The sequence below is a fragment of the Balearica regulorum genome, chromosome 3, assembly GCF_011004875.1.
Source record: "Balearica regulorum gibbericeps isolate bBalReg1 chromosome 3, bBalReg1.pri, whole genome shotgun sequence".
In the NCBI taxonomy this organism is placed as follows: domain Eukaryota; kingdom Metazoa; phylum Chordata; class Aves; order Gruiformes; family Gruidae; genus Balearica; species Balearica regulorum.
In genome coordinates, this window is record NC_046186.1 from 125694311 (window position 1) to 125721490 (window position 27180).

Sequence of the window (27180 nt, forward strand, 5' to 3'; positions counted from 1 at the left end):
TGTGGGAAAAATTCTGGGGCGTTTTCAGTGTAAAACAGACATGAGGAATGCTGCTGGCTGCGTTGCTTTCGGCTCCCCCCAGGCTGTGCTTCCCCTTCGGCTTTGTAAGGGGGTGCAGGGAGCAGCAGCCTCTGTCCCGGGGAATCGGGGCGAGGGGTGTCCCCAGGGCGAGGGGTGTCCCCGGGGCTCTGGAGGAGCCAGCGGGCAGGAGATGGAGTCAGTCCCTGCTGCACCCCAGGGACCCGCCACAGACCTCGAGAGCCCACCCGGCCCCGTCACCGGCGAAACGCCCCGCGTCGCCCCTCGCCCCAGCTCCCCCAGCAGGACTTTGGCCGTGGCTGCTGTGTCCAGGGTCGTTTTCCCACCGGCTCGCCCTTCCTGGGCTGCTCTCCCGCTGGGCAGAGCCCGCCGTGTTGCGCGCAGGGTCCCAAGTTAAACATCTCGGTGCAGAAGCGGAGGCCGCAGGCGCGTCAGCCGTGCCCACCTTGCTTGCGCCAGACCCCCGAGACGCGGGTCGCACCTGCCAGGCTCACGTGCACGGGGCCAATCCTGCTCAGCCCTTCACCTGGTTTCTGCCTGGTTGTCACCAAAGCAGCGCCGAGCCCCCTGTGAGATCCCAAACCTCCTCCCGCCCCAGGAGCTTGCAGGGGATTGTCCCTGGGGCACCAGGAGCAGCCTGTGCCCTCCGCGGTGAGGAGCAGGAACGCCGCTCACCACCTCTCCCGGCCGAGCCCCGGCCACCCACCGACCAGGGTCCCACCTGCGCAGAGCCGGGGCTGCTGCAGGGTCCTTGGTTTGCCAAGCCGGTGCAGGTTAACCCCAGGGCTGTTTCCCTGCAGGGCTGACCGGGGTCCCCCTCCCTCCTCCCGCCTGGCTGGGGGGTCTGGGTGAGGCTCAGGCCCTGATCCCAATCCATCGGGGCGATGCCACCTGCACAAAAGGGCACCTCTAAGTCTGGAGAGGATGGGGGTTCCAGCAGCTCCAAAGGTGACAGAAAACTCTCTTCAGGAAAAAAAAACCAAACCAAAAACCCCACAAGTCTGTCAACCTTTTGAGGAAGACTCTGGTGAAGTAAGAGCTGAGCTCAGACGATGCTCAGCAGCGCAGAGCGCGGTGCGGCTGTACCCTCGGCACCTGGGAATGCCACGGGCACTGGGGGGTCTGCTGCAGGGCCCCGTCCCTCGGGGCGAGCGGGGAGAGCTGGGCCCCCCGCGCCGGGGTGCCCCGATGGGCAGGCGGGTCTCGCTGGTGGGGGCAGAGCGCTGCGAGACGGGTGGCAGCTGACCCTCTGCGCCGCTCCCAACGGCGGGCAGCGACGGAGGGGGTTTACATGGTTTTGTGACGCGGACGGGGGGAAAACAGGCGCAGGGGAAAATAACGCAGGTGCCAGGAATTGTGCCTGAACCGTGGGAAAATTGCGACTGAATGAAGGGGTGCAGGTAAAGCTGGTGGGGAGCGGGAGTTTCCGAGAGGAACGGGAAGAGCAGTAGCGCACGCAGAGGTCTGAACCTCTTTACTGCCCCGCACCGGGGGTCTTCAGAGTTTAAGGGTGCGAGCACAAACTTCAAGAAGCAGAACTGTCTTCTCTCTGATTTTTTATCCTTTATTTTTCTTTGATAAGCACCGCGGTGCTGAAGGTGCTTTGCCCAGCAGTTCTCCCCAAAGGGATCAGGGAAAAGCTGGGGTTTGGAGAGGGGGTGGGAGGGGAAGGGTCCGGTCCCGAGCTGTGGGACACCCCTGGCTCCCCAAAACGGGGCTCAGCCCCTCTCGGAGCGGGGCACGGGGAGGGTGGCCAGCGCCTGCCCAGGCCGGCCCAGGGGCAAACAGCGGGAGCGGAGGGCCGCACGCCCGGGGTGCAGCGCAGGTGCCGCTCACCGCACGCGCCGAGTTCCGTCCGTCTGTACAGAAAGCGCAGCTTTGCTGGTCCCCACCCGTGGGGGCTGTGCGCGGGTGGGCTGGCACCCCGGGGCACCCCACGGCACCCCGGCCCGGCTGGGCGCGGGGCAGGCAGCCCCAGAGAGTGCAGGCAGGTCGGGAGCAGCGTGCGGCCGTTCGAGAGGGAGCGTTTACCGGCGAGGCAAACCCACGGGCTCCCGCGGGGTCTGTGCGGGGTCAGCTCGCTGCTGCGGAGCTCGCCGCCCGCCCGGCCGCGCTGTATAGGCGGAGCGCCTGTACCCGCGCAGAGATGCGCGGAGCTCTGCCCGCCGCCCCGTCGGGTCGCCCCCCGGGCAGAGCGAGCAGGGACGGCCCTGCAGCACCCCACGGCCCCCCGGAGCGGGCAAGCGGCGCGGAACCCCGCTGCCCCGGCCCGGGGGGAGGGGGGGGGGGGGCGGGGGGAAAGTTTGGCCGCGGGGTCTGGCTGCGCCCCGTCCTCTGAGCCTGCAAAGGGCCGCCAAAGAGCCCCCGCAGCCCCCTCCGGCCGCCGGGAGCGGCAGGGGACGGGCAGGAGGCAGCTCGGGCCGCTGCCCCCCCGCCCCCCCGCCGGCCGCCGGGTCCCGCCGCAGAGGCCGGGGAGAGCCCCCGCCGGGGGCACGGCCGGCCCCGAGGGAGCATTTCGTTGTCGCAAAACCAACGAACAAACGAACGACGACCAAAACAAACAAACAAAAAACCAACCAAAAAACCCCAAACCAAACTAAACCGCAAACGAAGCATCGTCCCTAAAAGGGCACCGGGCGCTGCGCGGGTCCCCGCCCGGGCCCGCACCCCGGCGGGAGGGGCTCCGGGGAGTGGCGGCCCCGGGGCTCCGTCCCGCTGCCTTGTCCCGGCTCGGAGCCGCCCGTTTCCCCGGCTGCTGCCGTCGGGTCCGCGCCGCAGCCCGTCGCGCTGCCCCGGGGGCGGCTTATTTCGGGGGACACAGGCAGAGAGGTGCGCTCCGTGCCCCCCGCCCCTGCCGCGCAGCGCACCGCGGGAGCGGGGGGGGGGAAAGGGCAGGTACTTACGGGCGAGGGCCGCGGGGCTCGGCCCGGGCCGGGGCCGCTCGGAGCCGCTCCGGCGCTGACCCGGGGCCGCCGGGCTTAAGAGCCGTCCGGCGGGCGCAGGACAATGGCCGGGAGGAGGGGGCCGGGGCGAGCGGCGGGAGGCGGGGAGGGGACGGGGCCGCCCGCCGCCGCTCTCCCCCGCCGGGCGCGCTCGCTCCGCCCCCCCGCGTCTGGCGTAAACCCGGCGCCCGGCTAAAAGAAACGGCGAGCTACCGGCGAGCTACCGGCGCCCGGGGCTGGTGGCCGCCGCGCCGCGCCTCGCCCGCGCACGGCTCGCCGGTGCCGGCGGCAGCCCCCCGGCGCGGCCCGGCCCGTCCCATCCCGGCCCGTCCCGCCGCGCCATGTCGCTGAGCCCCAAGCACACGACGCCCTTCTCGGTCACCGACATCCTCAGCCCGATGGAGGAGAGCTACAAGAAGTTCGGCGGCATGGACGGGGCGGGCGGGCTGGGCGCGCCCCTCGGGCCCTACCGCCAGCCGCCGGTGCCCGCCGCCGCCGCCGTGCCGCAGCACGTCGTGGCGGGCCCCACCGGGGCGGCCGCCTACCACATGCCCCACGGCGTCTCCCAGTTCCCGCACGGCGCCGTCGGGGGCTACTGCAACGGCGGGCTGGGCAACATGGGCGAGCTGCCCGCCTACCCCGAGGGGATGCGGAGCGGCGCGGCGGCGGGCGGCGGCTGGTACGGGGCCGGCGGCGACCCCCGCTACTCCAGCAGTAAGTGCGGGCGCGGGGCGGCGGGCGAGGGGCGGCGGGGGGGGGGCGGGGAGAGCCGCTGCTCCCGACGGGGCGGCCGCCGGCGCTGAGCCGCCTGTCCCGCTCAAGTCTCCAGGTTCATGGGCCCGTCGGCGGGGATGAACGTGGCCGGGATGGGCGGCCTGAGCGGCATCGCCGAGGGCGCCAAGGCCATCGTGCCGCTCCACGCGGCCCCGCGGAGGAAGAGGAGGGTGCTCTTCTCCCAGGCGCAGGTCTACGAGCTGGAGCGGCGCTTCAAGCAGCAGAAGTACCTGTCGGCGCCGGAGCGGGAGCACCTGGCCAGCCTGATCCACCTCACCCCCACGCAGGTGAAGATCTGGTTCCAGAACCACCGCTACAAGATGAAGCGCCAGGCCAAGGACAAGGCGGCCGCCCAGCAGCTGCACCCCGACGGCGGCGGCCTCTGCCAGCAGCACTCGCCGCGCCGCGTCGCCGTGCCCGTGCTGGTGAAGGACGGCAAGCCCTGCCCGCCGCCGGGCAGCGGCACCCCGGCCCCCGGGCAGCCCGCCCCCCCGCCCCCCGCCGCCTCCGCCGGGGCGCTGCCCGCCGCCGCCCCCGCCGCCCACCCGCACCCCGGCTCGCTGGGGCAGGCGGCCGACCTGGAGGAGCTCTCGCCCAGCCCGCCGGCGCTGCACGGCCAGGTGCCCCCCCTGGCCCCCATGGACTCGGCCGGCGTCGACTACAACGGCGGCATGGTCAGCCCCAACCTGCTCTACGGCAGGACGTGGTAATCATCCTTCCCCCCCCCCTCCACCCCCCGCCCCGCCCCGGCGTCGCCCCCGCCCTCCGGGACCGGCCCCGACGGCCGCCCCGGCCCGGCCCGGCCCGGCCCAGCCCGGCGAGGGGCTCGGCGGCACCGACCTGCGGGGAGCCCCGACGGCCGCCCGTGGGCCCGGCCCCCACCCCCAGCCCCCCGGCCCTCCGGCCTCGCTTCGTTTTTTTCAGACTTTCCGGGTTTTTCGGAGCTCGGAGCCGCGGGCAGAGCCGCAGCGGGGCGGGCGCGGGGCCCGTGTGACCGCGGGGCCCGGTGCGGGTGCGTGGGTTCGCGGCTCCGTGTCCCGTCCGCCTTCGTGCCGCTGAGATCCGCCCCGACGGGGCGCCCGGCCGGCGAGGGGGGGTGTGTGGGGTGTGGGGGGGTGTGTGGGGAGAACCGGGGGGCGGCCGGCGGGGCTCGGGGCTCCGCTCCCGGTCTGGCCCCGCTCCCCCGCGGCCGGGCACCGGCAGCCAAACCCGAACGCACCCCGGAGCCCGCGTATACCTTACAGCCCCGTTGAACGCGAACAATAAATCTTCTGAAGTGCAACTTATCTCAGCAGAATTAATTTTATAAGGGTGCCCCTGAAGTGCAATTTCATTATTATTTGATTGAAGGTAAATTGAATTGTAACTCAAGGTCGAGGAGGCGGCGAGCGGGGCGAGCGGCCGCTGCCTTTTGGAGGACGGGGAGCGGCTGGAGCAAGAAAATAAACCAAATCCAAGCCTGGCAGCGGCGGAGGGTGTTTTGGCAGAAGAGCTCTCGAACGCCGGTGCTCAGATTTAAGGGGGGAAAACGTTTTTATCGTTATTATTAATTATTGCTTAGGAAATGAATGTACGCGCGTGGACACGGTGCGCGTCCCGCGCAACCGCCGCGAAGACGGCGCCGCAACCCCCGGCACCTCGCTGAGCTTCCGACCAGCTGCGGAGATCACCGGGAGCCCGGGGAGTCCCGGGGCTGGACGCCGCTTCCCCGCCGGGAGAGGGGGGGGATCGGGCCCCGCAGCCGCCGGGGCCGCCGGGCTGGAGGAGGAACGACGGAGAACGGGTTTGTCCCCTCGCCTCTTCCCCGAGGAAATCCAGCACACCGGGAAACGCATCTCGGAAGTTTCCGGCAATTTTTCTTTCTTTTATTTTTAATTTTTTATTTTTAATTTTTTTTTTTTAAACAATAAAAGGAAACGTTGTTCTCAAGAGTTGGCTGCTTCGTTCTCGGGGTACGTACGGATGCGGTCTGACCGCCCCTGGACAACCCCCAAACCCCCCGTTTTTCCACCTTCTTCCCAGCCGCTCCGAGGATTTCGTTCCGCGCCCCCCCGCCTCTGCCCCCGCTCCGCCATCCTCGGGGGGGGGGGGGGCTCCGCCGAACCCCAACCCCTCCGGGGCTCCCCAGCCTCGGCGGCCGCCGCGGCTCCGCGCCGCTCCCGGTTGCGCCGTGAAGGAACGGTTCTGGGACGGAAAAAAACGGATTTCGGCCGCTGCGAGCCCAGGGACCGGCGACCGGCCCCAAGAGCCACCCCAGGGCCGGGAGGAAGCGGGGGGGATCCCCGCCGTGCCCCTCCCGACGGCCGCCCCGCGGGGACCGCTCCCTCGGGGGACGGGGCGATGCACGGGGACCCCCGCGGCTCTCCCCGCTGGCTCCCACGGGGGACGGCTTGCGGGATGGGGACGGCCCTTGGGAAGGGGATGGGTCTGAGCCCGCTGGGGTGAGTAAGCCCCCCCCCAGCCCCCCTCCAAGGCTGGTACTGCAAGGTGGGAGGCTTCAGGCTCAGCGCCGGCTTGGAAAACAAACATCATACAGAGGCAGAGCAGTTTCGGGACCGCCACGGGGGATCCTGTCCCCAAGGGCCATCCCCACCTACCCCAGCGGCTCCGGGTCCTGGAGAGCGCCGGGACGCAGCGGGGCCACACGCCCGGGCGGGGGGGGCACGGGCAGCCGCAGCGGAGGGGTGATGCTCCACGGTCAGGCCCCGCGTCCCGTCCCCGCGTGATGGTGCAGAGGAGCCGAAGGTCCCGGCCACGCACGTTGCTCCACGCACCGCTCCGAGGGTCCGGGCGGGCACCGCAGCTCCCAGGGCCGGCTCCGCTCGGGAACGCCAGCCAGCTTCGAGATGCGCGGCCGTCGGCCAAGGGAGCGAGGAGCTGGGCAGGGGGAAGTGGCAGGGACAAGCCCTCCCCAAAGCGGCCCCCCTGAACGTTTATTCAGCCCCATTTTCATACCCCTGCCCCCAAACGCGGGGAGCGAGGGACAAAAGCCCACTTGCACCCCAGGCTCATCCTCGGGAGCAGGGGGCACCTTTGGCGCTGCGAGGATGAACCACCCCGCTCCTTCCTCCAGCCTCGCACTCCGCCACCGCATTTGCATGAAAATTCACGTTCCCTGCTGGTTTTGTTCTGCTCGAAAAGCAAAATTACTTTTTTTGAGACCCAAATATTTTCCCGGCCGAGGGAGAAGGCCATTGGCGAGGGCTGATGGCGTTTCCCGGCTCTGGGCAGGATGGCAACTCTTTGCATTACAATGAAGGATTCTGCTCCACCCTCAATCACTTGAAAATAATGAATCCAGTTTCATGATTTCTTCCTCCCAAGGTTACATCGGTCTGGTCTTTTCCCTGGTTGCTGGTGATTAACATCTGGGCCCTGGAAGGAAGGAAGGGGCTGAAAAACCCGCTCCCGGCAGTGCCCTGCCTCGCCACCCTGCCTAGGGGCAACAGCAGAGCTGTGAAGTTTATCGATGTATACGATACGTGTGTTTAATGGCAAACCACGGAAAGATGTCGTATTAGCGTTAACCGCTGCTCATTTAACTGGATGCTCTCACCGTTACTTTTTTTTTTTGATTCAACAAAGATTTTAAACGCTATTGTAGAGGCTGCGCAGAATTATTTCCCAAGGAATTAATATCAATGTGTGCACACAGGTGTGGAGAAAAGATACAAACACGTTCTGGAGGGAGTCGGAAGTAAACCACTCGATGCTGCTCAGAATTTCAAAAGCCACTTTATAAAGCAAATAAAAATATTTACTGATTTGGTACACTGACATGGAAAATCCCTAGAAAGAGTGCTAAAAATGAATGGAAACTCTGTACTTTGCAGCTATTTTAAATTATATATCAAAACAGACAAGTACACCTTCCGTGCTTGTTTATGTTACAATAACAGTGTCAAAAACAGGCACAAGTTGTAAAAGTTGAAATGTTTTACTTCAAAGTCCAAAAAAAAAAAAAAAAAAAAAAAAATCTCCTCTCTCTGCGAGAAATTCGAGGAAGCATCTCTGACAAGGAATAGCGCCAGACGTGTCCTCAAACACCGCGCTCCGCAGGCTGCCTGCTGTGTCTTCCCCCGGAGTTAATAAAATCCGATTTCTGGGCATTCTTTAAAACTCCGTGTCTGTTTTCAGGCTCTTCTGTGTGAAGTAAAGGATGTTTGGAGTTCAGATTGACAGGCCCGGCTAAGCACAGCTTGGATACGTACTAAAGACAAAACAGCACTCCTACCTCATCAAAAGTCTCACGGGCAAATTAGCAAGTCTAGTTTACTGGTCTTTTGAAATACGCTATTTCCAAGTGACATAGCCCCCCCACAAAAAAAATAATCAGTTCGGTAAGAAATGTGCACATTTAAAACGAGTATCATAGTTTAAAAACTACAGGGATGTTTCTTAAGGATTCCATTTCTTTCCCCCCTCCAAATAATAAAAGAACAAAACCCAAAAAACCCGGACATTTTCTATACGTTTTAAAAAAAAGTCAAGAGCTAATTCCAGCTGTATCTTCCTGAGGGCGGTGGCAGCGGGTAGGGCCTCCCGGGGCCGTATGCCTACAAACAAACAAAAGCAAGCATTTATTTTTTGGATTAACATCACAGTAAACACGTTGGGCAAGCTTCAGGCGCCATACAAAAATGAAACAATACATCCTTTGCACAGCAAGGTACCCCGGGCAGAGCCGAACGCCTCGTACCGGCGTTTGCAGATGCTCTCCTGAAAACACCAGCTTTAACCTCCACGGCTCTGAACAGCCCCGGCCTCGGCTCCCGGCTGTACCGCGCTCCTCAACCAGAAATAAATTCGCTGAGGACGAGTTACTTCCGAGCTGTGAGCCCTGCGCAACGCCGGCAGCAGACAGGCACGGAGCGCTGAGGCCACGCACACACGCACCTGGAGGGCAGATCTGAAATGCAAATTTTTAATTCCTAGGGAAAGGTGGGCTCTGCCGCCGGTACGCTCGTGCTTTACAGCAAGCAATGCTGTCAGAGGCGTGCTCGTGGACTAAAGTATCAACCCGAGCTGCGCGGCGCCTGCACGCCCTTTGCAGGAATAGCCAGGTTTATATTTTGTTTGGGGTTTTTGGTGGGTTTTTTTAGAGGAAAAAATAATTTCCCTTGACTACCAGTTTTCTGTTTTAGTTGTAAGCAATCTTACGGTAAAGCAAGGCAGACATTCTTACAGATAAGGATTTTAAAGGGAAAAAAATTGTATTTGTTAGAGCAGCAGTATTTTTCAGCATTCGTTTATTTTAAATAGGTGAAAGATGCCTAAATCCCACCTTGGAAATCACTGCCAATTAGATATATTTTTGTATTTAAATTCAGATGAGGCATTCTGCACATCAACCATCCAGTGAAAAATCTGTTGGAAAATTTCATAAAAAGTCCCCCTGAAACATTTAAAATTCTTTCAAAACCTGACACACTGCAGAGACCTGAAAGTTAATTAACCGCGATGCACTAACAGCAGCTACAGGGCTTTGTTTGTGACTCGGAGGGGTTTTTGGTGGGCAGGGGACGAGGGGCTTCCTTTTAGTTCTTTGAAAGAGAAATCCACCCTTCAGCCTGTCCTGCGAGAGCGGCTGGAACAGCAGAGCAGCGAGCAAACCTGGGAGAGGGGAGGCGTCAGGCCCTGGGAAACGGCGCTCTGGCCAGGAACCCCTTCGTTACCCCGGTTCTAAAGGAGACCTGCACACCGCTTCCCCTACCAGAGGGGTTATGTTTGTAATCGATTCAAAAAAAAAAAAAAAAAGGAAACAAGTTGACTATAGCCCTTGAAAAATCCCTCCAGTTACGTAAATAGCAGCAAGCCTGTACAGAACACAGCTCCGAGGTCTTGTAAGAGCTGCACAAGGGATTTATCTGGACATTCAGCTGTGTATTACTACAGGCTAAAACAAAACTGTCAAAACACCCGCACTACACCATCAAGTTTATTCGCTGGTTTTCCGGAAGGGCTGGCAGACACCAAACGCCCACTACCACAGAGCAACCCATATCCATGGCAGTTGCATTAATTTTGTAAGCACTTGGTAGCAGCGCGTTTATTAACCTCTTCAGACCACGTTCTGTATGCTGTAAAAAAAGAATTCAGAGGTGAAAGGGACCAAAGATAATTATTTATGCTGCTATGTGTCACCACTTCCACTTGAATCCCTTTTCAAGGCTTTAAAGCTTTGCAATTTACAGGCGGCCATGCCAGATTCAATTATTGGTTTTGCACCCTAAAGCCTTTAAGGTAGCTTCTAATTTTACTCCAGTGCTGCCGGCCCCAAGGAAATAATGACACCTGAAAGTTCATTTAAAAATAACAAAATGAAAAAGAAAAAAAGGCAACAAAAATTTAAAAAGGAGATAAAAACCTGTTGGAAAGCAACACAACCACAAAGGAAATTTTTTAAGGAAGCAAGTTTCCTTGGGCTGAAAGATTTGTCCTTAATAACCATCACGTTTGTGAAGGCAAATAAAACCGTAGTCAGCGCCCAGTTTTAACTTGGTTTCAGGATCCAGCAGACAGGTCCCGTGCCAGTGACAGGTGAATTACGCTTTGGGCAAGGCTGCAGCGGTACCACCAGCCATACGCCTCCTATTTAATCGTCCCGAGAGCGGGCGAGATGCGAGGGCAGAGGTTTGCTGTCGCTGCCAGGCTGCTCTGAGACCCCGGCGTCACGAGGCAGCTCTCCAAAAGGGGATGGATGCCCTCCCTGAGCCCACACCGCCACCGCTTCTGGGAGACAATTCCTGTTGACCTTTCTGAGTCCAGCTGTAGCCGCTACGCACGAAGATTTAAGGACGGGAACAAACGAGTTTCAGCACTGATTCCTTTTGCAAATATATCCACCTACACTACCCAGGATAAAGGGGAGCGCAGAGCATGGCACAGCAGACAGACTTTGTTCAAGTATCTATTTTCCAGCCCTAATTAAATGCCACCCAGGCTCCACCAGCATCGAAATCCTCTGCTGATTTTCCTATGTTATTGCAGCAGCCCCTGTGATGGATTAGTGCAGTTACGCATGTATTCCTTTGTCTCCAGCGTTTTGGGTAAATCTGAGTAACGCAAAACGCAAGGTTTTTGAAAACTGATCCTTTCAATACACCTCATCCCAATTTGAAATACGCTTAAAACCACCACCACTGGGGACTAGCTGGGCAGCACAGCCAGGATTCAAGCCCTTCTGTCTCCCCATTAAGCCTAACGTGATCATAACCCACGCTGTCTAGTTTTGGTCATAGCCAAAACCAGTCCTGGAAGGATTTGCACTGGTAATGCCTCCCCACTGTACTTGGAGCAACAGTGCACAGTGGTATACTTGCCTTTTTCCCCTGTTTCTTGCTGCAACACCAATATGACAATCGAAAGAGCTAAAGACAATTCCTACTCCAGCCTCAAAAGCCTCCTCTGCACTAAAAATGCTTCAGGGTAGGAGTCGGCGGGGAGAAGGGAATCTCACCGCTGCTAACAAGGGCTCAGTGGAACACGAGTTTAAGAGTTGGGAGCGCTGGGGCGGGCTGCTTGCTGGCTATAGATCTTTTCAGCAGCACCCTGTAATCCTGCGGTCGGCAGACAATGCTGAGAACGGTATTAGCAGCTCACAGGCATGTTTCTGCCGGGCTTCGGTCCCGACAAGCTGAGCCAGAGAAGCACACGGCACTCTGCAAAACGCTTCCCCAAAGGCTCTTCTCTTACAAACTTGGTTTGACTGTACGTGTTTTTATCGTATCGCTTGCCTCACCCCCCACCACAACCATGGCGTGGTGCAAAAGCGGTTGCTGTAGAGAGCGGTACCAGAGTCTCCCAACCAGAACAGAACAGAAAAACATAAAGCAGACAAAGAATCAGAGAAGTGGTGAAAGTGCTGTAAGACGACTTTCACTATGCTGAATGACATTACAATTGAAATGGATCGTACTCGCAGTCCCTCCTGCATAAAGCAGACGGGGCTATCGCCCAGTACACACACTGCAGGACAGAATGCAGACCTTCGCGAAAATGCCTGTATGCTGCCAACGGCGCAGAGAAACAGTCCCAGCAATCAGGCACCAAATCTGTGATTGCGCTGGACCGCGTGACACGCAGGTCCACGCGCTGGGGAGACAGGCAGACTGGAAGAAAACGTGTAAAACCCAGAGCGTACACTAAAAAGTGACTTGTCTCGAGCACGTGTATGAGAGGTGGCTGATCCAGGTCCCAAGAGAAGGCGGATTTCAAGCAGTTTGTGCCTTAGTTTCCATATAGAGGATTGGGGAATAGTGCTGCTACCGAGCAGCTGAGTGCTCTTTCTCCTCTTTCTCCATTACTGGTCAGGAACCTTCCCACAGCTGAGTAACAGTTCTGACTTACCGAGGAAGTTTAATATAGGTATCTGAAATGTATTTTAAGCTAGTATACAGCATTGTAAATACTTAAATTTCTACTACAAGAGGATATGCAGATTATGTTTTTACTGGGAACACATGCACACAAAAATAATCGCATAAGCAAAATCACCTGCTGCTTTCAAGAACCTTTTTTATTCCGTGGTATTTTCATAAACTGGTGACAAAGTCACCTATAATTTTGGATGAGGCTCTCCTATCACGTTCACTTGTTTTCATTTAACCACACAAAGCAATTTTCACGTGTACTTTCACATATATGTTTATTTCTCCGGCTGCCAGAGTCTAACATTTGTATTTAAGTAGTTTTTCAGCTAAGAGGAAGCCAATAAACATTCAAGGGGAAAACTTAATGAAGCCGTAAGAATTTACATTACAAACATCCTGGGGAGAAACCCTCCTATCCCCAAAACGTGTAGCTGATAGATTTCCTTACAGAAGAGGAAGACTCTGGTTGAAATACTTGCCTTCAGATTATGTTTTCTCAGGCAGTAAGAAGTGTGTGAGCTGGTGGCACGCTCGATCTACTTTTAATGAGAAGCAGCGGCGGCACAGTCCTGGCATGGGCCTTTGGCCAGGGACACACACGGAGGGCTGGACAAGGCCGGGCAGCTTACCTGTCGGTGCTCTCACTGGCGAGAGAGTTACCGGGCCAAAACGGGCTGAGGAATTGCTACCTGAGCTGCATTCACCCTCCACAGCCACACACGGAGGAAGCCTTACTCGGGAGGAGAACAAAACGTGCGAAACGGGACAATGTTTTCGTACCTGTCTTCCCCTGTCCATCCGATCTTCAGGTCTCTGCGGGTAACTCATTGGTCCGCCCAGCCCCTGGTACTGACTTGGCTGGTACTGATTTTGGGATTGCAGCATGCGATTCCAGGCGAGAAGAGGAGCAGCCCCAGCAGTTCTGTGTAAAGAAGAAACACGCTGCAGCATGAACTTAGCTCCTAGAGAGAGTGTCACACCATGAATTCCTAAATTTCTATAGTCTCATGTGATAAATGATTCTATTTGCCTCAGAGTTAGCCACTGTCACATCCAGCTCTGCCTGCAGTGGTACTGCAGATGGCCGAGTCGTTAGAGATAAATGGGGTGGTGGTGGGGGGAATAATCTTCCAAGATTCTCCTCCTAAAAGGACACATTTGCTCGTTGCTTACTGCTTCACCACAGCTCGAAAGCTACAGAACCAGGTACTACCACAAGCAGCAAATTCAATTTCACAAACCAGAGAGTTTTCAAATTCCTTGGAAGGATTCTGTCCATCTTTTATTTTAGGGACAAATTCGCCAGTTCATCTGCAGTGATCTTGAACGTAGATTAAACCCCAGATATCACCAAGTTAGCTAAACGTAACACACCATCCACAGAGTAAACATGTGCGATACGGGAGAATGAGGCTTTCTTTTCTAAATGTCCAGACTCTTTCTGGGAGTCCATTCTTTCTAGTTAATTGCAGGTTGCAAATGAATTCTTACTGCGAGTATTCTGAATCTAGGGTAGGGGCCTTGGCTGCTTTTTCCCATCCATTATTCTGCTCAATATGTCAGAAGGTCTGATCGGGAAGAAACCTTTTCAAGTTCTATTGATGCCGTTTTCAATTGACCACGGTGACCTAGCAACATAAGCACTAATTGGCATGGACTGACTGACATTTGGTGTACAGTTTATATGGGAACACAAATTCAACATCCATTATAACCTAGTTTGCCATCCTAGATTACTAACAGCAAGAAATGTTTTAATTGCCTTCAAGTACCTATTCTAACATTACAATTATAAAGCAACAGGTGTAATACATCAAATCATTGTTTGATTAAAAATATTTAGAAAAATGATATAGCTATGATATAGTCTTTAAGGCTAGGCACGGGTGAGGGTACAAATTCCTTACAGAATTCACAGCAGGTTTGTTTTGCAGTACCATATATTGTTGTAAGGGAAAAACAATGGACAGTCGAGACAGTTAATCTTTTCTGACCCCTGTCTAAGAGAGTCAGTTGAACAGTGTGCGGCCAGCCTGCCGAGCGACAGGCTAGCAGAGCGCGTGAGCACCGCATCTCACGTTTACCTGCTGCACCGCTGAACTCAGAGTCACTCTGGACAGCCTCAAAGAGCCTCTGCCTAGATTTGCTGGGTTAAATTCACGGGACTTCAGCCTTGGAGGAGTAACCCTACCCAGAGGCTGATACATTCTCAAACGCACATGCAGATCAGGGAGGAGGTATGACTTTCACGGCCAAGGGAGGATTCACAGCCAGCTGTACAATACTGGGAATTACTGGGCAAACCGAGCTTTGGGCAACCGAGGAAGCGGTGCTGGGAGAGGAAGGACTTTTAAACACACGTTTCACCAGCTGGAACAGAGGCAAAGTTGGAAACAAGACAGGTAAACATAAGATTAAATCGAATGAAAACAGGCATTTTGGACGTGAAGGCTTTCTGCTTTCAGATGCAAATTGCTTTTGGTTTCACACTGAAGCCTGTATGAGAGCTGCTCCACCTGGCCAGATCAAGACCTGCCTGAATTTTACAAAGGCAAGAGAAACTCCTACCATCTCCAGAAATGAAAGAACTTGATTCCTGTTTATAAAAGTATGAGTCTGACCTGAAAAATACGCAACTGGTAAATATGATGCACACTGCATGTAGTAAAAATGAATGCGCACAAAAGCTAAGTGGTAACACTGAACTGTGCAGTTTTATTTTTAGCTTCAGAGGTATGTCTAGAAATGCACAATGTTACCCAAATCATTCACCTGGCAGAGCAATACTGTATTTAAAGTTAATAGCGCATTACACTTTCAGGGACTAAACACTTGAGATCAGTATTCTAAGTATGATATTCCTTTTGATTACGTGTTTTGAGTACTAACTCCCCCCTCCCCCCATTATTCCTAGAAAGCAGCAGACTCTCGAGGAAGAACGCACTGCTCAGCCTTAAGGAAAACCACAGGGAATTACCTACACAGCCCCAGCTCGGGGACTGTCATCGACAGGCACTCTGTCTCTACAAGCCCGCTCACGCGCTTGTGTTAATGCCCTCAGCGACTGATGGTCACAGGCTGCACTTGCTGCGTGCCTGGAACGGGGAAGTTTGACACAAATTTCAGTTGACTTTAATATGTATCTGGCACAGGGCTTAAACTTTTTATTTTAATAAAGTGCTGCTTAGTGTAAAGCTGGAATATTTAACAAATGAAACACTTATCACTAATGCCACTATGACATTGGGGCATTTTTGCTTTGATGCCATCTGAAAGAGTGAAACTGGTGATTTTCAGTTAGAAGCACTACATATTCTAGAGCATACACCTAGTAGGAAAAGGAAAAAAAAAAAAAAGCTGCGATGCATTTTCTGGTCTTAAAGCCAGAAAAGCAGCTTACACCTTTTTGCTCCTCTTAATTCACAGAACTATGTACTATTTTTAAAGACCAAAATTTTAGATTTTTCATCTGGAAAACAAAAATCAGGAAATTATGGTCCTCAGCACTTGACTTCAAGTTTGTCTAGTGCATGCATTAATTGGTGATTCAAATTACCTGAGGGTGGAGATTTGTGCGCAGTAAAGCTGTGCCTCACGGGTAACCAATACAGAATTGTGCCACTTGGAACATCACAGGAGTTCACATTGGCAGAGTTACTCAAATGCACTATCCAGAGTTAAGCCAACTTACAATTAAACTAAAGCATGTGCATGCAGGACAGCTAAAATACAACTTCAGCAAACAGTAAAACATTTCTGTGTTCCAACCTCAGCCTCTTTGGAAATCTCTTCTATGAGCAGGTTAAGCAAAAGGATTCGCTTAACCAGATTACAAACTTCCGTCAGCCAGGAAACCAGGTAGCAAATATAAATATAATCTCTGACACTTATCAGATCACTGCTACTGAAGGCGAGAGCATGAAACAACCTTCTGCAACCTCCAGTAGCGCAGCCCAGTCAGACCAGGGCCTGAAGAGGATGTGCGGAAAGGTGCCCTGCTCAGCGGCAACCCACCAATTTTATTTTGCTTGCTGCACACTGAATTGCACCGCTACGTTTAAAAGTAAGTAGTCTTACGCAGGGGACAAGATCACCTGGATTGTGAACCAGCAGCTTTACACTATTGGCTTTTTTTCCCCACCCAGGCTCGTTTAGCCCCTGCTGCAATGCTCTATCCCTCAAACAACACAAAGGCTCAAAGCTTTCCTGGCAGGGACAGGGCTCCTCGCTTATCCCTTGCTCGATGTTGCAAACCGAAGATATCGCGGCCTCCTGCCAACGCACTTCATCTGAAAAGGCTGGAGCAGGGGCTGGCCTCTCCCTCGATTACTTTCTTCCCGGTAGCAGAGGTGACGGAGGACAGAAATTCCTCACAGCTCTCTCCGGTGGCACCTTGCTGCTCCTGGAGCACCTGAAGCCGCAGCAGCAACGGGGACAGCCTTGGGGGTAGTGGTATGGAAAACCAACAGCTCCCAGGGAGCTAACTGGGAAACTGAAAACCTCTCGGGGTGGGGGGGTGTGTGTCAGTTCAACAGGTTCAGCCATTTTTTCCTGCACCAAGCCTATCTACCTTCATGTTTCTGTTTAAACTTTTGCTTAAGTCTCCATGCTCATCTCTGTACGGCAACTAGCTCAACGTCAGCCCTAAGCATCCATTTGATCTGCTGCCCGAATCAAACATCTTCCAAGAACATGGCAAAATTCCTTATCCTCGGCTCGGAAACTGGCAAGTTAGTGATTTTCATAAACCATCCGAGGTAGGACAAAGCACCACCAGGGAGGGAAAAGCCTTGTAAATGTACTGTTGTCACTCAAAAGCTAGAACGGCGTTCTCCAAGCTCATTTTCTAGGTGAAGATGATACATCTTCAATTTAAAGTCACCTCAGGGGACACCAGTTTCCTCAAGCGTGGGAGCAGAATAGCGAGGTCAATACATCAACGCTAGAAGCACGCTGGACAGGTTGGCAGATCAGATCACGAATGCCATCTATCTGCAAAAATGCTCTGTAGTATTTGGCAGTGTGCGGTCACTTCTAAAAATATTAGCACAAACCAAGCACAGTAACCTTACGGTAGGATTCTGATTAGAGACGCAGTTGATTATGACAATTGTGATAAAATGCATATTTGAAGTAAGAAACAAACGGAGTTTCTGGCTGAAGAGTTATTTATACGTGAATCGAGAAACTCTTCTACTTTGCAAAAATAAACTGCCTGGTAAAATGATAAAAGAATAGCATTGTAAAAGTAATGACAAGTTACAGACCCATAGCAACATTTCACAAAATAGTAAATTGGATTTAATTAAGGTGTGGGAATAGCAACTCCCATAGACAAAGTGATATTAAAGTTTGCAATGCAAGATTAATTTCTAATGCAATATTCCACATGGATGTGGCACAGGACAAGGGAGCCAGACTTATTTCAATAGGGATCAAAATGGTTGCCATGGAAAACGTGATTGTGGAGAGCTCAATAAATTCTCCCAAAGCTTATATTTTCAATGGTTAACATTTGCAAATAAGACCACAAAAAAAAAAAAAAGAAAAAAAAGTTGTGCCTCAGAGCAGGAACTTCAGAGCTCTCACATATGCTCTCATTCCTCCATAAATATAAATAAATATCATTATTCATAGCTTTCACAGGTATGCTGGAGTTTATAAAGTCCATCTGACTTAAGGACATACAACCTATCAATGAAGGAACGCATGTAAAACATCCCTTATTATCAAACCATGTCACATTCCTTCTATTCGATGGCACTTATTGGACTGCGGATTCCATAATCCTTCCCTGAGTCCCTTCTGCATTTAATTCAGTTCAGTCTTAAGTAGTTAAAGAAACTGTTTTCAGTGGCAACTAATAACTACTGACCTACAGTGACACTGCCCTACAATAGGCTTGTCAGGCCTGAAAAACTTGTACCAAAGAAGCTGATTAGGACTTCAAGAGGTTTGTAGCAAGAATCAATGGCTAGTCTGTACTAATGCTGCGGTTGCAGCACAGAAATGATAAAAGTGGAACACCATTAGTTATGCCTCATTAAGCTCCACAGCCCTCCTAAAAAGAAATTTGTTTAGCCTGTCCAAAATCTAATGCAGTTTTAAGCTCTCTGTGTTCAATTTCATAGTATCTCAAAAGCTTCAATAAGATAAAGGCCAAAGAACCAAGAACGGTACCAAAGCACCAACAGTAAAGTTAATTTTGAAGTCTGAGTTTTAATGGAAAGTGTTTTTGCTTTCTTTTTTTAATAGAAAGTACTCAAGCCTTTTAAAGGATGAACACCACACAGTGCACTCACAAAATATAAATAAATCATGGACGTTAATTAACTTTAAAAAAACCTGCTGTACAGCACAATTTAAACAACAAAGTTCAAAACAAGAAAAAAAATTGTGAAGCCCAGCAGAACCGAGTACGTCCTCCCGGCCACATTTTACAAAACTTCAATCCCTCCTGCCTTACCTCTGCGGCGTCTGCTGAAACAAGGGCGTAGGACCTCGCCACGATTCCTGTGGTCTAAGATCTAGAGGGTAAAACAAAGTGTTTTAATGAAAAAGAGCAAATATGCTTAAAGAGCTGTGCTCCACTTACTCTTACACATGCCTGAGAACTTGTTTGAAGCAGTCAGAAAAGCTCAAACTGGATATACTACGCAATACATTTCACCCAGGCACTGGTTCCTGCTGCTGATTTTGATAGAGCCCTTACGTCCATCAGTGGCAAGCTCTGTATCCATTAATAAAAGGTAACTACTTTTTTTTTTTTTTTTTTTTAAATACCTCCAATAAGCTTCAAGTTATACCAAGAATGAATTTTAATTGCTAGAACTAGCACTGGTTACTGTTTGGATACTTCAAAGGTATCTGTTTTCCGGAATTTTTAAAAATGCAAAATTATTATGTTACTGTAACAACTGAAGACTTTATTTAATCTTTGCATTCCTGACAAGTAAATTAATCACTACACTATATGAAAAAATATAGGTGCATATACACACACTGCTGTGTCATCATCAGAACATACCATGCTCGTGAGTAACACCTATTTAATGCTCACGTGCAAGTCTCCCTCTGATTAGGCTAAGTTATTCTACACAGCAAACTAAAAGAACCACCAGAGCATGGAATAAATCAAATGGTTCCACTTTATTCACATCTAAGTGTGTGTGTGTATATATATATATATATAAAAAGGTAGATTTAAGATAATATCATCATTATTATGAATGGTCTCTCAGATAAGATAGTCAGACTGAATTAAACCTTTTTTGGTTAAAACCTTGGCCAGAGACACAGCATGGCAGTTATAACAAACTGCAATGAAAAAGACCACCCACTTCTCAATTGTTTCTTCTACCCAAACTAAGTCTTTACAAAGACGTAGCAGTAACAACATTGCTTTAACGGGACATGCAATTAAACGGTTGTTGTTCTTCTAAGTAAACTGGTCAGTAAACAGGATAAAAGAAACAGCTAATCAATAGCTCCCCGGTCAGTCCACAACCCTCAAATTGTGCATCAATCAAAAGCTTCAGTTTCAGTGACACCTTTGATTATTTTCAATGGCGTTTAAGTGTGACCTAATTTCAACAGCTGGTTCCAGAAGTTGTCTAATGGCTGCGCTGCGACGGGACAGGAACGCCCTGTTAAACTGCCAGCATTCAAGTACACTAAAGCTTTGCAATAATTTCAAAGAAAAGGCGGGGGGGGGGGCGGGGGGAAGGAAGAGGCAACAACCCAAAACAGTCAGGGGAATAATCTGTGTCTCGCTGCTAACCCTGGCTGGATTGTCAGCAGGCTGTATGGTCTGACCCGCACAGAAACCTTTCACGGCAGCACTCCAGCGAGCAGGGGAGGGTGCGGGCAGCCCCCATCGAAGACAGCGCCGTGTCGTCAGGGTAAATCCGTTCTGGTCCCCAGCAGCTCTGCCGCTCCTGCCTGAGCATCCCCCGTCAGCAGAGCTAACCCAGCCCAGCAACGGCCTGGGGTATACGCTGCCTTTGGTTCATTTAGTAATCACTACCTCTCTCTTTATATACACACCAACAGACGTACGTACTGTTACCAAGGGATGCTCATAACCCGGTAAAACTGGTTATTTCATGTACACTGCAACCAGTCTAAAGCCTGGCAAGGACTGAAGGTGGGTACGTGGCGCTTTTATACTGATCAGCCTGTGAGTTACAGGGACTTCTGCACGCGTAAACAGGCTGTGCTAACACCACGCTTTACTGATGCTGTGTTTGCTTTTGAATACAAGATTAGTGCGACACAAGAAAAGCCAGGCCCATAATGCTGTCTTCAGCTACTTTGGGGATAACGAGCAATTCAGGCACAACGCTAAATTGAAGCTTAAAAAATAAAGGTACAAAGATGAAATTGCTAAAAACCAAATTGGTAAAGCCTAAGAGTGTCACTATTTTCAATCAAAAAATATCCTAAACCAACTTTTTATTTCTAATAATTTCAAAGTTTTGCAGACACCAGCACCACAGAAATATATGCAACACAGCAGAACTGTGCTCTGCTAAGAACGTTTTCAGATGCACAGAACCCGTCTACCTGTAGCTACTACTACCTGTAGTTCTCCCCCTGCAGCCACCAGGATGGGGGCTAGGTTATGTCACCATAACCAGATCTGCAGGTCTCCTAAGCCTGTCTCAGGTCTCCTTTTGCTTGTTGGGTGGCACAAACTTCCAGAAACGCCCCCCTCTATTCCACGGGGAATAACAGCAATGCTGCCCCTGCCCTTCTCCTCTGTGCAGGCTGAGCTAGGCAAGACCCCAAGCATTCGGACAGTTATACAGACTGATGCAGTCTGACCCTCCCTCCGGTCAGAGCTTCGCATTTTAGCTGGCGTTTATTAACACGTTTTCCATTCCACTGCCAGGTCAAATGGTGTTCTGGTGAGAAACTCGGTGAGATGACGCTGGTCTCGCCCTGGTACAGCGTTTCCCATGCATACAGACCCCTGCTCAAGGGCCAGTTAAAACATGCATCCTTTCTAATCGTTTTCTTTCCATCTGAAAAAGAAAGGACCCGGCTCTCCTGCTGTAACCACACCTTTTTTGCAGCTCAAGGGAACAGTTTAAAAAAGACTAATGAAATAATCATAAAAACAAAAAGCCACCTTATCACTATTCATTTGTATGGTTCTGACAGAGAACAATCTTTGAAGGGAAAAAGCTTGGAGCAGTGAATTGCACTTCAAAAAGGTACAAAATCGGAGAAGAAATGACAATTAATATTTTCTTTAGTCTTCAAAACTTATGCATTTCCTAGAGCTATAAGGCCAAATAAACTGCCTTCTCTAGCAGCTCCTCAAGTAACAATTTATCTAATCAGTGTGGCAATCAAAGACGAGATTTTCTGTTTACTGATTGCACTAATCAAAATCACTTTTCAAATGCAGCTAATCGACAAGTTTACTGACTGAAATGAAAGTCATAAATCAGATACCCTCTGCTGCAGAAACCAAATATGCCATTCACAGAGTACTGCCATACTGCACTTGACTCCCCAAGTTATCAGCACAGACAATTATTCATCAGCTGAAAATTGGCACATCAAAGTCAAATCAGAGAACAACAGTAAGAAACACCCACAGCAGGCTCTTGAGGAAGAGATGGCACTTTGGTTGACCGCATTGCCCTTCTAGAGTCTAATTTTACTTCATCATACATATAAAAACAAGACAGAAAATGAAAAGTTGCTCTGCATCAATCCCACAAAACGTGGGAATTTTAACCACATCAGCTCTAGTTTTTCAGGAACGTGTGGGTTCAGGATGCTTCCCAATCCAATTATGCCAGAGCATACAGCTGTTCTCTCACAATTAGCTGATGAACGTGACTGACACAAACGATAACCTGCCCAATTAAGAAAATTCAGTGTGTGCCTTCCCATTCCTTCGAATCTGATTTTCCAGTTGAAGATCTCTGCGCTTCGACAGAGACATTTGTGCCTGAACGGAAGAGCATGACTGCACAAGGCAAGAAGATAGCTGTGCTGTCAGATCTAGGACTACCTTTTGGGACTCCTAGACAGAATGCTGTCTGGGTGAAATTCGCCCACAGGCTCAGTTCTGCCACAAATTTCCACTGGAGCACATGCACTGCCCATGCAGACTGTTTCTGTTCAAGATGATGGCCACCTATTGCAGCGAGGTTCAGAGAGTTGCTGACATGCTCTCACCTTCACAGGTTAGCTTAACACTACACCCACACAATCCAGAATCCAGGAGGCGTTACCATGTTGGTCCCATTTGCAAAAGCATCCTTCAGTGTGAACGTCTGAAAGACTGACCTCAACAGAAATTTTGGGCTATGGCACTTGGAGGTATTCTTCTAACAAGGGTTTAAGCAAGTTTGACTCTACCTAGTAGAAGAGGAGTTAATAAGGCACACGCGATCCACTTGGCTTTGATAGTCCCAGGTGGCCTGGGCTGGGTCCTCACCCACCAACCAGGCAGCAGGATGCATTTCTGGAACTCCTCCTAGGGAGCAAGCACATCCCTCATGCTCTCTAACCTGCATCCATCCCACAGACTGGGACATCAGCTGTCGGTTAAATAACGAGGCACCGAAAGAAAGACAATCTCCAGATATTAAGTCAACTGCTGCTGTAATTAGTTGTAAAGACTTCTCACAGGCTGTTTAAACCAGAAGTCAATTAGAATTTAAGACTAATCTGCTAGCACAGCTTGGTGTCCTGAGTAGAAGAGGAGGAGAAACACAACAAAATGAACTGACACAGAATACATTTGCAGCATGTTGCACTGCAGCCTCCCATGAAAACAGAGAGTGCCAGGAACCAGCTTCTCGACCCCGGGATGAAGAGCCCCAGAGAGCAACAGCAGGCACACAACCCCTGCTTTGTGAAAAAGCCTTTGCACGATGACTGCCGGCAGTGTGCGAAGCAGCGCGCCGCGCCGGCGGCTGGAGGGACCAGCAGGTTGACCTGGCACCTCATTTTGCTGCACGAACAGGAAAGCACAAGATCAACCTCTGCCTAATGGGTAAAGTGGTATTGGGAAAGTGGCACAACAAGGGGAGGGAAGGGGAAAAAAAAAAAAAAAAAAGAAAAAAGAGCCTTGCTTTCAGATTTGCCAGGCACACCTGCAGAACAGCAACTGGGGATGCCCGAGGTGATCTGAGGGTGAGGAAGGGGCAGGAGATGAGGGGAGGAAGGGACGCGTGAAAGCAAGCCACCAGACAGTTTTTCTGAGGCCAACAGATGGACTGGGATTTCATATCAATCAGTGGATTCAAGCCTCCTCAATTTGAAAGAAGGATGGCATTGGGGCATATTTGCATGCGGAGTGCTTCCTATACAACGCAAGGTGCTCAGATGCCACGAGGAGGAGAGCTTTGCAAGTACCTAATGGGCAAGATCAGCTCCATGTACGTAAGGCACCAAACCTGCTTTGAAATACCTATTTCCCACAAAGTGTCAAGACTTGAGCTTCAGAAGACATGAACAGCAGAATCAGGACTGATGGGCTCACAAATACTTTCTCCCCAAAACCATGCAGACTTTCTCTTTTTGGAGATTACTACAAAAATACGATGCCTGTCTGGTAGTTCTGCCTTCCCATTCCCCACACTCTTCTTTTTAGATCCTGTTTCTTAACACACCCACTTCTTTTCCTTTAATGAAAGTTAATGGCTCCAGGCTCTCATATTCAATCCATCTCTCCACTTAAACAAATTTGATTCCTCACATAAGAAAGCTTCTGCACCCACTCCTCAACTACACTTCATCTACTTTGGGACTGGACAGTAAGTTTAATTCAGAGTGGCCATCGATATTACTTATGCTCTGTTTCATATGTTGCAAAAATGCAAGTCAAGTATAAAAAGGCTGACAGCTTCACTTCGCAGCAATCTGGTCTTCGATATGTGACAAAATGCTGGGGTTCAAACTTCATCTGTGTCAGCTGTTTAAATTTCAAACACTTGCATAATTCAATATTGGAAGAATTCAGCTGAACAGTGAGAACTTCTTACTTTAAAGCACCTTTTTAGGCAGCTTAGCCAAGTTTCCTCCTGTCTCAATCCCACCATTACAGAAATACAGCTCCTAATCACAGGCAAAGAGACAGGACTCTTAACTAGCGCCCTTTTTTGGGCGCCCTTCGCACAAGCAATTCCTTTCTGGGATGAAGCATTCCCCTTTGGGTCACACAGGATTTATCTTACCACTTCCAGTGATCCACTTGTTCACCAACCTCCTGACCATCTCCTACCACCCCTTTGCCAGAAGTTGCAACACCTACTGCAGGCAGGAGAAGCCAATATTGGACTGAATTAGCAATTTTGGTTCAGTCTGGCATCTTGGCACCAACCACAGCTCTTCTGTCAGTCCTACAATTTCTCATTAATTATTTTCTGTGGCCAGCACCCTCCTCATGTTGTTCTCTCCAGACACAAAGCACCGAGCTTCTACCAAGCCTCCTGATGCTAATGTTGAGACCCACCCACATACTGAATACGTTGCGGATAACAGACACTAGGAACCCTTAGTAGCCAAAGTGCTATTTTTTGTATTGCATTTGAATACTGGGCACAGTCCTCAAAACAGGATCCCACTTAGAGGCACATAATTACATTTTAGTACATTTCACCGCAGCAATTCCATAAAGGAAGAGCAACAGAGAACAGCAACACAAGGTTAATGGAGACGGATGCCTGAATGCACTTAATTGTAATAGTGCAATAGACCAAAAGGAAACAGAAATATTTTTCAAACTCTGAAATGTAGAAAGCAGAACCCACTTACTTGACAACAGTTTAGGAATCTGCTGCTGCCCACTCAGAAGCGGCCTGGTGTATGGGCTCCCGTAAGTTCCCAGAGGTACCGCGTTGGCATACATTCCTGGCATCCCTCTTTCCCTCGGCATCGTATGGCTGTTACGCGTAAGAAACGGAAAGGAAAAGGAACAGGATGTTTTTATGAGCACAGCTGCTACCCAGCCCACCGAATGCCCCAGCTCTCCCAGTGTGTCAGTGGAGATGTGCACAATCACGACACAGCGATGTGCTCGCAGATCAGGGTCCCAGGCACACCACCACCACAGCAGTGGCTTTGTGAGCTGGTCCCAGCAAAAATTCTGAAGTTTCTATAGCAAGCCACGATAAGCAGAAAAACATTGATTTCCTGCAAGCTGTGGAAGCGTCCAGTAAAACTGAACTGCCGTCACATTTCCCAAGAAGTACGAGTTGATAGAAATGCAGGATCTGCAAAAATTAGTGTATCAATGTTTGCCAGGCCTTTGCTGTTATTCCTGTGCAGAACTACATTCGCATGAAGACTGATGCTTGTGTCTGCCACCCTGGACAGCAACTTAATGAGACATCTTATGTGATCAATAACACAGCTATACTTTTTTTTTTTTTTAATAACTATCCCATGGAAGAAGATGGTTCACAAGTGCAGCGCTGGAACAGTCATGCTTTCCAACACACAAATAGAAGAAAGGGTGTTGCTTTTTCTTCTTCCAGCTACTCCAGAGCCATAAGATGAAGAAGAAAGTATTTTCTCTTCCTGGAGACACTCGTGTTCAGTTGCTCAGAGAGTTTACTTTTACTTGCTGGAAATACAACCTCCTTTAAAATACTCTCTTTTCTGGGTCTGACAAATGTATGGCTCCTTGCCCTCCCCAGTAAGGAAAAACATCTCATTTTACCTGTAATACATAACTCCAGCACATTCTCTCATCCTGCGCTCAGGAGCATTCTCATACTACACTGCAGCACCTGAGAAAGTCACTTGGACTTTTGGAGAACTAATAAAAACAGACTGTGGCAATGCTTTGGAAAGTGACATTCAAATGGATTGTATGCTGTAACACATGTTTCGTACAAAGGTTTTTAAAATGTCTTCACTTTTAAAAGTGTAAAAGACATTTCTGTCTTCATAATAGTCTTCATTATCCCTTATGTGCACTATTCTCACTGTACCTTCCGTACTTCAAGCAAGTAATCAGCAAACAAGATGAAAAAAAACAATGGGTAAGCCAGTTAGAAATATTTAGTAGAACCTCCCCCCAAATCAAGAAGAATGCACGGCATTACTGCAAAATTATAGTAATAGACAGTTTTCATCGATACTGAATTTAAATATCACATGTCAAAGTTTCCATCGTGGAACACCAGCACCTGATCTCTGGCAGTCCATCCTCACCCCCTTTGGGTTTTTTTGTTGTTTTTTTTTTATTAAAAAAGCCACAAGTGAGTATAGTCATCTCAGCAAGGCAGTCAGTAAGAATGGCACCAGCCTTACCCCAAAGTTCTAAATGCTGACTGGTCCAAATGGACTGGTTTTCTGTCTCGGTTAAAACCCAGCTGTGGTCTCCATGGCCTGCCATCATTGTTGGTTTTTTCCCAGTCTCCTGGCTTCAGAACTGGAGCAGGTTTCCTTAATATTAAAAATAGTTCCATAAGTACTTCTCAGAGCAAATACTCACGTTAATGGAAGAAAATGGAACTATTTGAAAAAAAACTGACAACTTATACTTACTTTGCACCAGGTAACACTATAGCCTTGAAAACAAAGTCTTCATCAAATTGTGGATCTTTGAAAGAGATACTACGAGAAAATATTTGAGGATTAGGTTTACTTGATAACTAAGACAAGCAAGATTAAAAAGTAACTGCTGCTTTATTAACAGTGACGTACACAACAGAAAAGATAAGATTCAAGAACCCGCAACTAAAACTGCAAAGTGCATTTCTTGCGCACAGATATACTGACTATATTGGACTTGGACGTCTCAGTTATTTTCCACAGGGTGACCTTTTTCCTCCCCTGTATCAACAGCCAGTCCAAAAGAAAGTTTAATGTCTAGAAAACAGTTAGTCCTATGTATGGTAATGAAAGTATCTTCTGCAGACCCTTCAGTACAAATCCTCTAGTCAAAGCACCGATTGTACTCCAGTTCAAAGGCTGCCACAGGAAGGATATCAGCTTGCTATGCAGTCTAGTCAAAAGCGCACAAAACTTAGAAGGGGGATTTCCTGGGCCAGGGAGTTTTCATCCTGAAAGGCAGC

The 27180-nt window shown here is 50.7% G+C and overlaps 2 protein-coding genes across 2 annotated transcripts in view; one reads left to right on the plus strand and one right to left on the minus strand.

The window, feature by feature from the left end:
- The first annotated feature begins 3322 nt into the window (after window positions 1-3322).
- NKX2-4 (NK2 homeobox 4) lies at window positions 3323-4465 on the plus strand. Its single transcript, XM_075750107.1, has 2 exons — window positions 3323-3695; window positions 3804-4465. The coding sequence occupies exons 1-2, from the start codon at window positions 3323-3325 to the stop codon at window positions 4463-4465; spliced, it is 1035 nt and encodes a 344-aa protein (XP_075606222.1).
- A 3009-nt stretch (window positions 4466-7474) lies between these two features.
- The window catches only part of XRN2 (5'-3' exoribonuclease 2), a 49292-nt gene continuing 29586 nt past the window's right edge, over window positions 7475-27180 (minus strand). Inside the window, exons 25-30 of the mRNA XM_075749968.1 lie at window positions 26651-26719; window positions 26414-26548; window positions 24911-25038; window positions 18594-18654; window positions 12908-13049; window positions 7475-8311 (exon numbers count right to left, since the gene is read on the minus strand). Coding sequence (XP_075606083.1) covers window positions 8249-8311; window positions 12908-13049; window positions 18594-18654; window positions 24911-25038; window positions 26414-26548; window positions 26651-26719 — 598 coding nt within the window. The 3' untranslated portion in view covers window positions 7475-8248. The remainder of the gene's footprint in view (window positions 8312-12907; window positions 13050-18593; window positions 18655-24910; window positions 25039-26413; window positions 26549-26650; window positions 26720-27180) is intronic.

Excerpts from the sequence above, each read along its gene's own strand:
- NKX2-4 (XM_075750107.1), top strand. The coding sequence starts at position 3,323 with ATGTCGCTGAGCCCCAAGCACACGACGCCCTTCTCGGTCACCGACATC. Across the intron at positions 3,696-3,803 it reads CGACCCCCGCTACTCCAGCA|TCTCCAGGTTCATGGGCCCG; the intron begins GTAAGTGCGGGC and ends GTCCCGCTCAAG.